This window comes from Lepisma saccharinum, chromosome 29 (genome assembly GCF_977018435.1).
Source record: "Lepisma saccharinum chromosome 29, izLepSacc3.1, whole genome shotgun sequence".
NCBI lineage: Eukaryota > Metazoa > Arthropoda > Insecta > Zygentoma > Lepismatidae > Lepisma > Lepisma saccharinum.
Window position 1 is genome coordinate 7,218,717 of NC_139257.1, and position 12,504 is coordinate 7,231,220.

Consider the following 12,504-nt stretch of genomic DNA (forward strand, 5'->3'; position numbering starts at 1 on the left):
GTGAAGGGATGCGTTGTCGTGAAGGTAGACAACTTTTCGAGACAACTTTCCACGGCGATTTTTCTTCAGCTCTGAGTGAAGCCTGTCCAGTAATGAAGCATGGTAAGCCCCGGTAATGGTGTGACCTTGTTGTAGATAATTAACAAAGATTAACCCATCCCTATCCCAAAAAAACACTGGCAAAAACCTTTGCACTTGATTTTTGAAGACGGAACTTTCTTGGTCTCGGTGAACCACTGTGACGCCATTCTTTTGATTGGTCTTTTGTCTCTGGATCATACAAATAGATCCATGTTTCATCCTCCGCGACCAAACGTTCCACAAAAGTATTGCCGTCCTGCTCAAAACGGCTCAAAACGTCTCTGGAAGCAAGCACCTTTGCATGCTTTTGGTCGGCATGCAAACATTTCGGCACCCACTTGGCCGATAGTTTTGTCATGTGAAGATGATGACAATAATTACTCCAACGCGTTCACGGGGTATGCCTACGTCCTCTGCTATCTTTTTAGCAGAAATTCGTCGATCTGCGAGAATCATTTCATGCACCTGTTCAATTGTTTCGGGCACAATCACTATGGAGGATCTCCCACGGCGGGGTTCATCTTCAGTGACAAAATGTCCTGTCCTAAATTTGACAATCCAGTTCTTAACAGCAGCATAGCACTGGGCTTGGTCCCCCATTGTTTGTAGCATCTCATCATATATGGTTTTTGCAGACTTTCCCTGGAGGAAGAGGAACTTGATCACTGCTCTGCTCTCAACATAACTGAACTTGACTGACTGCCCCGCCATCTTAACTAATCACCTGAAAAAGAAATAGTTCCATTAGTTGATTTTTGGTAACAAACCTATAGAAACATGTAGTTTTCAAACAAAAAAGAATTCTTAAAATAGGAAAATGGGTAGAGGCAAAGCTAAGGACTTATCAGCATCCCTCGTATCACTTGGAAGATGTAATAAGTGATGCCTTTCCTATGCAATATTAGATCAGGTAGAACAAAATCGCAAGGTCCGGCTATTTCGCTTCTTTGTCCTCAAGTTACTGTACTATAGGTACAGCCAACAAGATCAATCACATCATTCAGACAGTCAAAATGACATACTAACGTCATTTGTTGAATTAACCTTGTAACTACTTGGGAACAGCAAATAGGCCATATTAGGTACTAGGCCATATTGGGTTCAGGTACCTTACGTGACGTAAAAAATAGTTCATACTTGCTGTTATTAGTGTTCCTGTTGTTAACGTTCAAATAGTGTAAACATTATTTTTGGACACTCTGTATACAGCATAAACTTATAGCATCCCCAATAGCTAACATTTTCACCTTTCCTTCAACGTCGTTCCGCCTTCACTTTCATTTCTGTCGTCGCTAGATTTTATAACAAAAGAGTGATTTTATAGGCAACGCCAAGGGTCCCAGGTTCAAATCCCGCTCGGGCTTGGTTGTTTATGAATGTCCCTTCATCAATTTCATCATTTCATCACTCATCCCCATCTTCGCAAATTAGCCAAGAGGCACAAAACGCGAAGTAAAATAAACTAAATCAATCAATCAATCAATTTACTTCATAGGCATTCCATTCTCAAGGGTGGGACACGCGGACTACGTTATTCGATGTAATTCGGCTCAAGTTCTGTAGTATCGAGAGAAAATTTTTGCCATGGAGCGCAATGTATGATATCCTTTGGTTTTGTTTTCCAAAACGTTCCTCATTTTCGTTAACACTTGTTGTCCCATTTCACCACAAGTACCATGAAAGTTATTCACAGTTTTATTCACAACTTCTATCTGGTCCTAGTAGCACTACTCGTGGCTCCAAAGCAGTATTGAAGCAGGAAGAAATCTAAATTTTTTTCACAATTTTTCAAGAAATAAGGTGGGACATATAATTGAGGACTAAAAGTGGTAAACGTTGTAAGTGCCAAAAGAGAAAGTGTTGGGAAATCGCATCGTTCCGCACATCAGCCCGTAAGAACGTGCACACTAGTGACCTCTTTACACGTCCTTTGAACTACTTAGACGGCTACCAGCCACATTTCACGTTTACCACATTATAAAGCATGGCACATTTCACAGTTAAACGTGAAAAACAGTGTTTGAATTATTGTGGCACTTACAGCGTTTACCAATTTCAGTCTTCAATTGTAAAAATTTCAATTTGAGTGAATATGGAAGTAAGAACGAATCCACTTAGAAAATGGCTGTATATTCTTTGGAAAAGCGATAATATGCTGAATATGACCGAAATTCTATCAAAATATGCTCCATCATGTAGAAATGGCCAAATATGCCTAAATATGCCCTTAAAAGCAACTTAATTTAATTAGTTTCTTCATAATATGAATTTATATACAGTGTGTATCATAAGTAATAGCGCAAACTAACACAGTTGAAAGTACATGATAATAGAAGCAAAAAAGTCTCAGTAAACATGGGTTCGCAAACGAGCCATTTTCGAGATAGTTGGGTGGTTACAAGCCGCCACTGACTTCATTGTTTATAAACGTAGTAATCCATAAATTCTAATGGGTTCTATTGGGTTCCGGTGTAGGACCGGAACCATTTTTCTCGCACAATAAAAATTCGGTACAGGTTTCGTATTGTTTCATTGAAAAAACTTTCCTGGACCGTATTTAAATTCAACCGGAAAAAGGTTCCTGGACTGTATTTAAATTGATCCTGAAAAAAGGTTCCTGGACCGAATTGAAATACTTTACAGATAAAAGGTTATTTACGGTCCAGAAGCTATTTACGGTTACTGATTTCCTCTCCTGGACCGGAATTGAATTTATTTAAAATTCCGGGATCTTCAACAACCCTTGAAATTGAAAAAGTTATACAGCAAGGAAACCCATTTGTTATACAACTTTCTACACCTGATGGATTTATACCCTGCGCAACAGAATGGAGCTGGGTTTCCAAAATCGAATCGGAGGCTGCTATTACCGGTGACAGTCAAGCGAAATATTGAAGGCTGCTACCGACCGCTGGTTTCAATATCGCCAGGCTTTCCGCGTCTCGTAAGAAATTGTCGCCGGTGACAGATCTAATACGAGGTAGACGCAGACAAAGAAAATCCTAGGAGTGAAGATAAAACTTCCCAAGAGAAAGTCTTTCTTCGCCTCAAAGCTTGCTGTCGATACTTGAGTCGTTTCTTCTTTCTATATCGAGTTTTCTAAGTCATGAAAATGTGATTTAACACTGCAGTGGTCGCGCGGCCCGGATTACTATCGTAACGCAATGTTAATACTGCGTTGGGATCGACCCAGAGACCCAGAATCGTCCATAGGGTGGCGTGGCTATTCATCATTCATCTTCCAGATGGTTATCTCCCGCTTGGCCTAAATGTGAGATATGCAATTATGACACCATTAAGCCTTGTTTCCATGATATGAAACACTCAATATGCTGACCAAGGTAGTAATTTATTTTTTATTATAAAACATAAACTAAACGTAACGTTTCAACCTTCTAGCATGAATGTGAAAAAGAAGGCAAAATAAATAGCCTATGGAAACAGCTGGAAAAGAATGGCTATGAGAAGGAGGATAGACTGGACATGAACAGAAGAAGGAAGAAAAGTGGCAGGGGAGAATTGGAAGAGAAAGAAAAAGAGGAAATGAAAGAAAAAGAGAGGGGGTTTGGAATAAGGAGTATGGGGAAGACCACAGAAAAGATATGCAAAGTGCTTAGGAAAGCGGGAATTAAAACTTACAGGAAGGGAGAGAGAAGCATCTTAAGAATAGCGAAGAATGCAAACAAGAAAAAGAAAACTAGAGAAGAGGAACAAGAAGGGATTATCTACGAATTGAAATGTAAAGAATGTCAGAGTGTGTACATAGGAGAAACGAAAAAGAGGCCGAAAGACAGGGACGTCGTTAGGGTGGGGCCTGGGGGGGCTTTGGCCCCGGAAGTTGTAACTCTGGCCCCCGCAAACAAAATTTTGATCGATTAAAAATTATCCTAAATTAATACTACATATTATTTTCTGGTAAATTTGTAGCAGAGTTGGAAACACTGTTCCGAAGAAAATCTTCGGAAGCAAATGTAGGACAGCAAAATTCCACCCTTTCCTTGCTTACCAGATTATAACCAAGGTCGTAAAATCTGCCTGCTTAGAGGTTATTACCCTTGCCCTAAGTTCCTGGAAACCAGAGATCCGACCCTTTTGTTGCAAATGACCCTTCCAATACAGATGGAATCAAAGACTCCGCCGTGGCCGAGCGGTCAACAGTAGGTGGTCGAGCGACATAGGCTATGGAGAGAGTTCTCCAGTACCGACATTGTTCTGAGATTTAAAATTGCTCTATGCTTCAGCTTCAGAGCCACAGATTAGCTTTGTGTTCTTGCTTGCGAGGAAGGTCTGCTATCGGGTTCCTACGGTCCCTGTGTATTTGTTCGTGTGTGGGAAGAGTTCTAGCGTTGTTGTGCATTTCCATCTTGAATGGATAAATTTATCAAAACCGGATATTTTAAAACTATTTCAAAACATGTGGAAGATGACGGCAATGAAGTTGGACCAAGTTCTGACGTTCCAAAGTTAGACAATACAAGTGAATGTACTAATGTGAAAACAATTACTGATCTTGGGGTAGATAATCCTAGGCAACCACTTTTGCAAAACTATCCAAATACTACGTTCGGAAAGCGAAAGCGGTCATTTCAAAAACACTGGTTTGCATCTGCGCCGTGGCTAGAATATAGTGTGGAACTTGACGCATGCTTTTGTTTTCCATGCCGTAAATTTGGCACAGATTCAGGATATGCAGAACCAAATTTCAGGAAAATAGGGATGCGCAACTGGAAGAAAGCATGTGAAAAAATCAAGGAACACAAAGGAACGTCATACCATCTAAAATGCATGGAACTGTGGGCGAATTACAAAGTGAGTACCAATCAGTTTTGTAAAACAATTATATGTGTGTGTGTGTGTGTGTGTGTGTGTGTGTTCGTAGTTTAACTTAAATAATGAAATATGTAGTATATGTCTATATATCGAGTTCAAATTGAAAAAAATGCTGAGGAGAAAAGTCATATCAGCTTCCCTTATCAAATTTTGAGATTTGTACCTAAAACATACGGACTGATGGTTCAAAGTAAATAACACAAATTTTCCAATTAATGTACAAGAGTTCAGTAATCACAGATCTCGTCTCAGTGGACTTTTATTTCATATCAGAATTATTTTTCTTAGAGGAAGGCAAATTAATCAGGAAATATTTTCTCATCAAATACATATTGTAATTTGCAAACCAACAACAGTATTAATTTTAATGTAAAATTCAGTACAGAAACTGACAATTTATATGCTGATATTAATGTAATATTTACTTGAAGTTGAAAGAAATGATTACGTCAAATTCTTAGCAATAGCAAAATATGATCAAGAATATTTAAGAGGAAAATTCTTTACCTGGTCAGGAGTTAAATTAAAAATTTCAATTTGAACACTGGATGTACTTTGATTTTCGTTTCCTGATTTTACTGACACTTCTGGCTAATGTCAAAGATATGCAACGGTGATACAAGAAATTAATGCATGGACAGTAACAAAAAAAGCGCCTGCCTCTCCAGGCGAGGACATCGCGTAGCGGTAATGTCGTCACCATATAATTAAGAGGTCCAGGCCTGGGTTCGATATCTAGTGGACGCACATAGTGGTTTGGATCCAACTTTAAACTGTACGTCCAGTCCCGATTGGCCTATGTGTGCATGAAGAGGACATAATACAAAAACTCACGGACTCGAACTTAGATCAATTTGGGACAAAATCGTAATTCGGTAGCTAACGTGCTCAGCCACTGAGGCGGCTAGAATTCAATAGGTTTTCATTTTGGCTATTTTACATTTTTTCCTACCTCGTAGGTTAATTTTTACAAGTCGATGTGGATGGATGAATGATGGACGGATGGAAAGGTGATGGGAGCATAGACAAACAGAATGAGTCACCAATGGCTGGTGGAGGTTTAAACATGGGATCTCTGATTCCGTAGCCCTTTACGCCCACTACTCCGCCACGAACACTGGAATAAATGAAATAAGTAATGCCATTGTTTAGAATGGATGTCGGGGAGAGTGGAAGCCTAGCTAATAACAATGTACACTAATGCATTGTTGGCATTGCTAGCAGATGTTAACGGTCTACCGATACCTCACACAATGGAGAAATAATCTTTACCTATATTTGCATTGTTTTAAAAAATATATATAGCACTGACGAACGGAGGAACAAAGCTAATCTTTATGGTGTAGAGCAGGAATTTCCAAACTTTTTCGTTTCGCCGCGCCGTTAGTGTTTCAAGATTTTTTCACGGCGTCCAAATCAGAATGTAGGCCTATCTAATACTTGCTTTGATTGATTGATTGATTGAATTGATGTTTTAAGTCTATTTCATGCACAATAAGGCTAATCGGAACTGGACCTACAGTTTAAAGTGGGATCCGAACCACTATGTGCCTGCACCGGGTAACGAACCCGTGACCCCTTTATTACAAGGTGGCAACTCTAACACTACGCCACCGGGGAGGCCCTATCTAACACTTGTAATGCTCTGTTAGTGTGCATAGGTTGCTTTCCTTAAGTTAAAAAATAAACATATATTTCAAATTCAGAAACATTTTTTATGTAAAATGTTCTAAATAAGAACATGTATTTGGAACAATCATATCAATGACTGAATTTCAGTGAAAATATTGGAACATCTTGCGGTGGCCCCGTACACCTACCAGGGCACCCCAGGGCCCACTTTGGGAACCACTGGTCTAGAGATTACAATTTCTGTAAAACTGAGTCCGAGGTTTGAATCCTGAAGGAGATATTATTTTCTTTCACTATTACAATAACTGATCCCATTGTCGTCGTAATCAAAAATAGTTTAAAGTCCATTTTATGCTCAAATAGATTAATTGGAACTGGATTTATAATTTAAATTTGACTCCGACCCATTGTGCAATGCGTCTCCATCGGGACTTGAACCTGGCACTCTTTGGTTACAAGGCAACTTGGTAAACCACACCGAGGAGGTCCGCCGTGGTAAACATGACGTTATAATAAATATGCAATATAAAGCAAAAACATGAATTTATTCTTAAGAATGTTAAAAAACAACAAGAAACAGAACATTTGAGTCGCCAATAATATTCTGCATATTACATATCATAATTGTGATGGCGATTTGTGAGTTTTCCTTCATTAATTGCCATTAATGATCGTCAACATTGCGATTAACTAAAAGTAACAGAAAATCGGCACAACATTAAAAAAAATAATATACGTAGAATAAAAAAAATAGGTGTGAAACTGAAAAAGAAAGGTAATAACAAGTTGATATTTACTACCTATTTTTTGTGCTTTTTGAAGTTGTCAAATTTTGTCATTTTTGGCGCCAATTTACCTGTCTATTTAGCATGCTTTGTGGCTATTATAAACCCGCTGCCTACTGATAACACGAACTCAAGACAGAAATAAACAAGTGTGAAAACACCTACTTCAGTGTCTTTGTGCATGATACTTGCACAAACCATCAACGTTGTTTTGGGAGAATGCAGGGTGCAAGTTAAGATGTGCGCAATTTTCGAAATTGCCGCAAAAAAAGTGCCACGCATCTATTTTTCCTACTACATCTCGAGGCACTGGTGTACACATGGGGGAGCTGATGCGGCTATAACTCTCCCGAAATTTCTGTCTTTGAACAACTTTCAAAAGGAAGCTTAAAAGTGGTTAATTATGAAATATGTTATCACTCGCATAATTTAAAGTGCTGTTTGCGCTGGAATACTACTAAATGTGCTAGAATTTAAATTTGACAATAATTTCAATGTTAAAAGCGTCATTATTATTATTATTATTAATGTTTTTATAACGTCCTATTATTGTTATAATTACGTCCCTGCCTAAATTCACAGCCAGAAATAAGATTGATTGATTGATTGAGTTGTTTTAAGTCCACTTTGTGCACGGTAAGGTTAATCGGGACTGGACCTACAGTTTCAAGTGGGATCCGAACCACTATGTGCCTCCACCTGGTATCGAACCTGGGACCCCTTAATTACAAGGGAACGACGGTACCACTGCGCCATCGGGAAGGCCCAGAAATTAGAATAAAACGCGATGTTCTTTCTTCAGGAAAGCAACATCTTGACAGGCGGCCCTAAGACCAGCACAAAGCTTGAATGGAGACAATACAACAAGCTTGTTCAACAAATGTTGGCGAGATGGTTGCGGACAACCAAAGGCGGCACTGCGTCCCAAATACTCTGAACTGCCCGTCATAAAATGTTCCTGGGAGACCTATTTCTAATCTGTGGTCGTCACTGTATGACTAGACCCCTTTGTGTCGAACCTGACAAGGCAGGGAGCGGTCTTTCTTGCTTTAAGGGATTAAGGGAAGGAAATGGCATTCAAATGGCAGGGAAGACTTATCCCTGGGTTGAGTTATTGACAATAACTCAACCCAGGGATAAGTCTTCCCTCTGTTTCAGTGCACCGTTTCTGTAAGGGAATACGCAAATACGGTTAAATTTTCCCTTCCCCAGTAAACCTTTGTTTTCGATTCATTTTGTTCATTCTGCTAGATTTTGCTTCTATCCAGGGTGCCAAGTACCAGAACGGTCCAATGACCTCGCTGCCTTCCAGCAAGCAATAACTTTAGTGAGGAGGTAGGAGGGCTTGGGAGGGAGAAGGGGCAGATGCAAGAGGACGAAGAAAATGTAGCAGTTTACTTACATGATGACTCGTGAAAGTATTTGTTATTGCCTGTTTGAAAGAATGAAAGGTATGAAATTAGTAATATTTTTCTTGTTCGCTTCGCTTTAATATAAGCGTTTCTAATAAGTAACAAGTTATAATTGTTACCCCCAAAAAACTGTGTATATGTGTGCGTGTGCGTGTATGTAATATGATTTCTTAATGATGACGTACTGGATACCAAATAATGAAAAAAGTAAAGTAATGTGCTCCCCAGTGCTTTTCGCTATGCCATGAAAGCGTATAGGGGTGTGTAGTTAGGGCTCCACACTTTCTTGATCACGGCCGAAGGTGGAGGTGATGTGATCAATCAGCACCACGTCCCTGGCCTCGTTTACCTGCCAGAGTTTCCTCCATGTACCCACTTTATACGTACGACGCTGGGTAAGCACCGGAGCCGCTCGAACAGGTGGAAAAAAATCCCGGTATCCTCCAGAATGAATAGGAAAGATCCTACACAGAATAATTTATCAGTTTAGCACTTCCACAGAGGATATAGTTTCGATAAAAAAGAAGAGGTTGTCATTGAGACAAGCAGAAAGTAAAATACATTAAGGAAAACTGTAAAGTAATAGTTTAATAGTAATTACATAAATTGATTTGCTTACTGAAAATTGTTGAACTCTAATTTTTATTTGACCTCCAGTATTCATATATACGTATATTATATACACTTCTTAGTAGTTTAATATACCAATGCACTATATATGTAGCAATATTATAATGTAATATACTATTATATATATAGTATATATCTGTGGTGTGTGTGTACATTACACACACAGAGTTATTTACCTTTACTGTCTGGAAATATTTACATAGGAACAAATTTCAGATTTGGCCCCCCCGAACTGATCAACCTAGCTACGTCCCTGCCGAAAGACAGGTTGAAACAACATAGGGATGATGTACGACTTAAGGGAGAGAGAGAAATGCGATATTTAAACACCCGAGAGAAACAGGACATGACATAGAGTGGGATGAGGCTAAGCAGATAGGAAGGTAGAAGAGAATACTAAAGTCGTTATCACGTTCAGAAGACACAACGGCGCTTATGGAGAAACCGCACAGTGTTGCCAATACAACGCTAGCTCATGTCGCCGGGAAATGATGACCTTCCTTCACAATGAAGGTGTTACATATTTTGTATATATAATGATAATTATATGTAATTATTAATATTAATATTATACTGTGAACGTTACAGTTACCCTTTTTAAAATGATCCATTGCGATCACTACACACGCGAGTGTAATGCACGAATATGATACTTCAGAAATCGCTTAAAAAAGTAAAAATCACTGAGCGCTCACACAACTGAATACACTTTTTCGAGAGAGGGAAAAAGTCTAAACAGACCAAAGCACTCACTCACTCAAGTAAGGCGAACCTGGCACATGGATTAGATTCAAGTTGCAACCCAAACAAACAAATGAGTTATGGCCCACGTGAACTGATAAGACGTGAATGACTCAAGCAAGGCATGTCATTTTCTATCTTGAAGCCCCATATTTTGTCACGTGTTGGAAAGCCTTTCAAAGGTTAATATGATGTCTATGAATTTATGTGTAAGTTGGAAACTGAAAGGTGATCTTCATTTCAGTATTAATGTCGACAGTAATGTAAACAAAACGAACGTGTATTTGCGACAGCACTAATGTTGCTCACAACAGCAGCATTGGAAATAATTGTCAATTATTAAATTTAAGTAATTTCAATTCTATTATAACAAACTGCATGAAGTTCATATTTTTACTGAATGGAAATAAAATAACAACTCGAAAACTTGGTGGTGATTAGCCGGAATGCTGCGGTGAGCCAGCTCAAGATGGCCAGACAACGTCTCCTTACTTCGCGCGCGGTTCGGGTTAAAAAGAAACTCCAAATGCATGGAAGTAATATTTCTGGGAACCTTTGAGTGGTTATAAAAAATAATTTCATTATTTTCTCCACAACTTTGTCGGTGGAAGTTTTTACTTGGAATTACAGAACAAAAAATGACCAGCGACGACATTTTCTACTGCACGAATATAAAAAATCTCCACATACTTTATTTGAATATTTTTTAATGCAAATATGCTTTAAAGTATTGATAAATTCTGAGTACCACTATCACCTATGACCATTAAAAAACAGTGTCAATTTGTTTAATAATGAATGCTTCAATTTTACGGCATGTTTCAACGTTAGGAATGAAAACAATGTAAAAATTGTGTTTTCACAGAAAATTTGCGTTTTTAATTTATCTAAAATTATTTAAGCAAGTTACCAGTTTTTTGTGTTCACCATCGTATTCTCTACAAAATTTCCTGCAAAACTGCAGGTACCGATTTTACTTAAGCTAAATTTGTAAATCGAGAAATTTCACAACAGCGCGCTCGTATTTCCCATAAGAAAAGCATTGCCCATAAGAGCCCATTGTGTCTTCTGAACGTGAAAACGACTCTAGTGAGAGAATGGAATGAGGCCAAGGAAATAGAGAAGAAAGGTGAAGAAGACACAATGAACTTGAATGGGGTACTGAAGTTAAACAAAGAATGGAAGAAGGTGTTAGAAAGAGTGGAAAGAACAAGAGAGAAAGAGGAGAGAAGAAGGAAGACGAATGAAGGAAAAAGAGCGTGATATAAAGAGTCCAACCATTTCTAGATGAAAGTAAATATGTTTAGCCTTTTAGGTGAAAGTACAGTTGACAAGGGAAAGCCACCTGCTAGAATGTTCCAGAACAACTTTCTAATAGTCTGGAGGGGAGTAATGTTCGTGTATATATATCGTCCTGCTTTTGTACCTTGGTACATTTGTACTTGGTACAGAGTCTGAAGAAGACCTTGGTAGAAGGGTGAAACGTTACGTTTAGTTTATAATTTTATAATAAAATAAATTACTTCCTTGGTCAGCATATTGAGTGTTTGAGATATGCAAGAGGTTACGTTCAAAGGAATGGCAAAATAATGTACATGCACAATAAATAAATTTTGTACTGTCCACGACTGAACCGATATGGACATTATTAAGAAAAGGATATTACTTGCCTCCCGTTTGGACGATGATTATTTCCACAGATTGTACTTCAATAAGGGTAATTGTCATATATCTGATCTCCCTGTAAGAATTCACTCTCTTCATGCACCATTGTTCAATAATCGCCCCCCAACTTCCTTGCTCTCTCAATCCGCGATACTCACTCCATCTCACTCACTCACCAACTGTCCCGCTCTCTCTCGATTCACCTCTCATTCCACAACCATCTCTCAAGTCAATCACCTAACATTTACCGAATTACTTATTCAGCTTTGCTTTCTCTGCTTCCTGCTATGTTAAGGATAATAGCAGACTTGTCACTTCTATCCAACGCCTTAGGTATCCATAGAATATTATGGTTTTTACCCATTACTTGTCAAAATTTGTCTGGTTTCTATAGCAAGAATGTCCTTTTTTAAGTATTCTGGTTCACTTAACGAAATATTATGTTATTTCACTCAACACATTACGGTAGGGAAGAAATTCTAAAGCTAGTGCATTATACTTGAATATGATGGAATCAAACACAATTCATATATTATAAGTTGGGAACGGATTTTAAGGTGCAGCACCTTTTCTAAAATAAAGCTGTTTTCACACCAATCGTTTCAGATATGTATTTTAAGACATGAAATCAAGTAAAATGAACACACTTTGTTGCACCTTTTCTTTCAGGTTTTGTTAAAGAATTGAACAGAAAAATAAATTATTTTCACTGTTCTTGAGCAGCTACA

At 38.4% G+C, this 12,504-nt stretch overlaps 1 protein-coding gene across 1 annotated transcript; it reads right to left on the bottom strand.

The window, feature by feature from the left end:
- Positions 1-435: 435 nt before the first annotated feature.
- LOC145981191 (protein GVQW3-like) lies at positions 436-792 on the bottom strand. The gene has a single exon (XM_083114311.1). It carries the CDS (start codon positions 790-792, stop codon positions 436-438), a length of 357 nt encoding a protein of 118 aa, XP_082970437.1.
- Between the last annotated feature and the right edge of the window lie 11,712 nt (positions 793-12,504).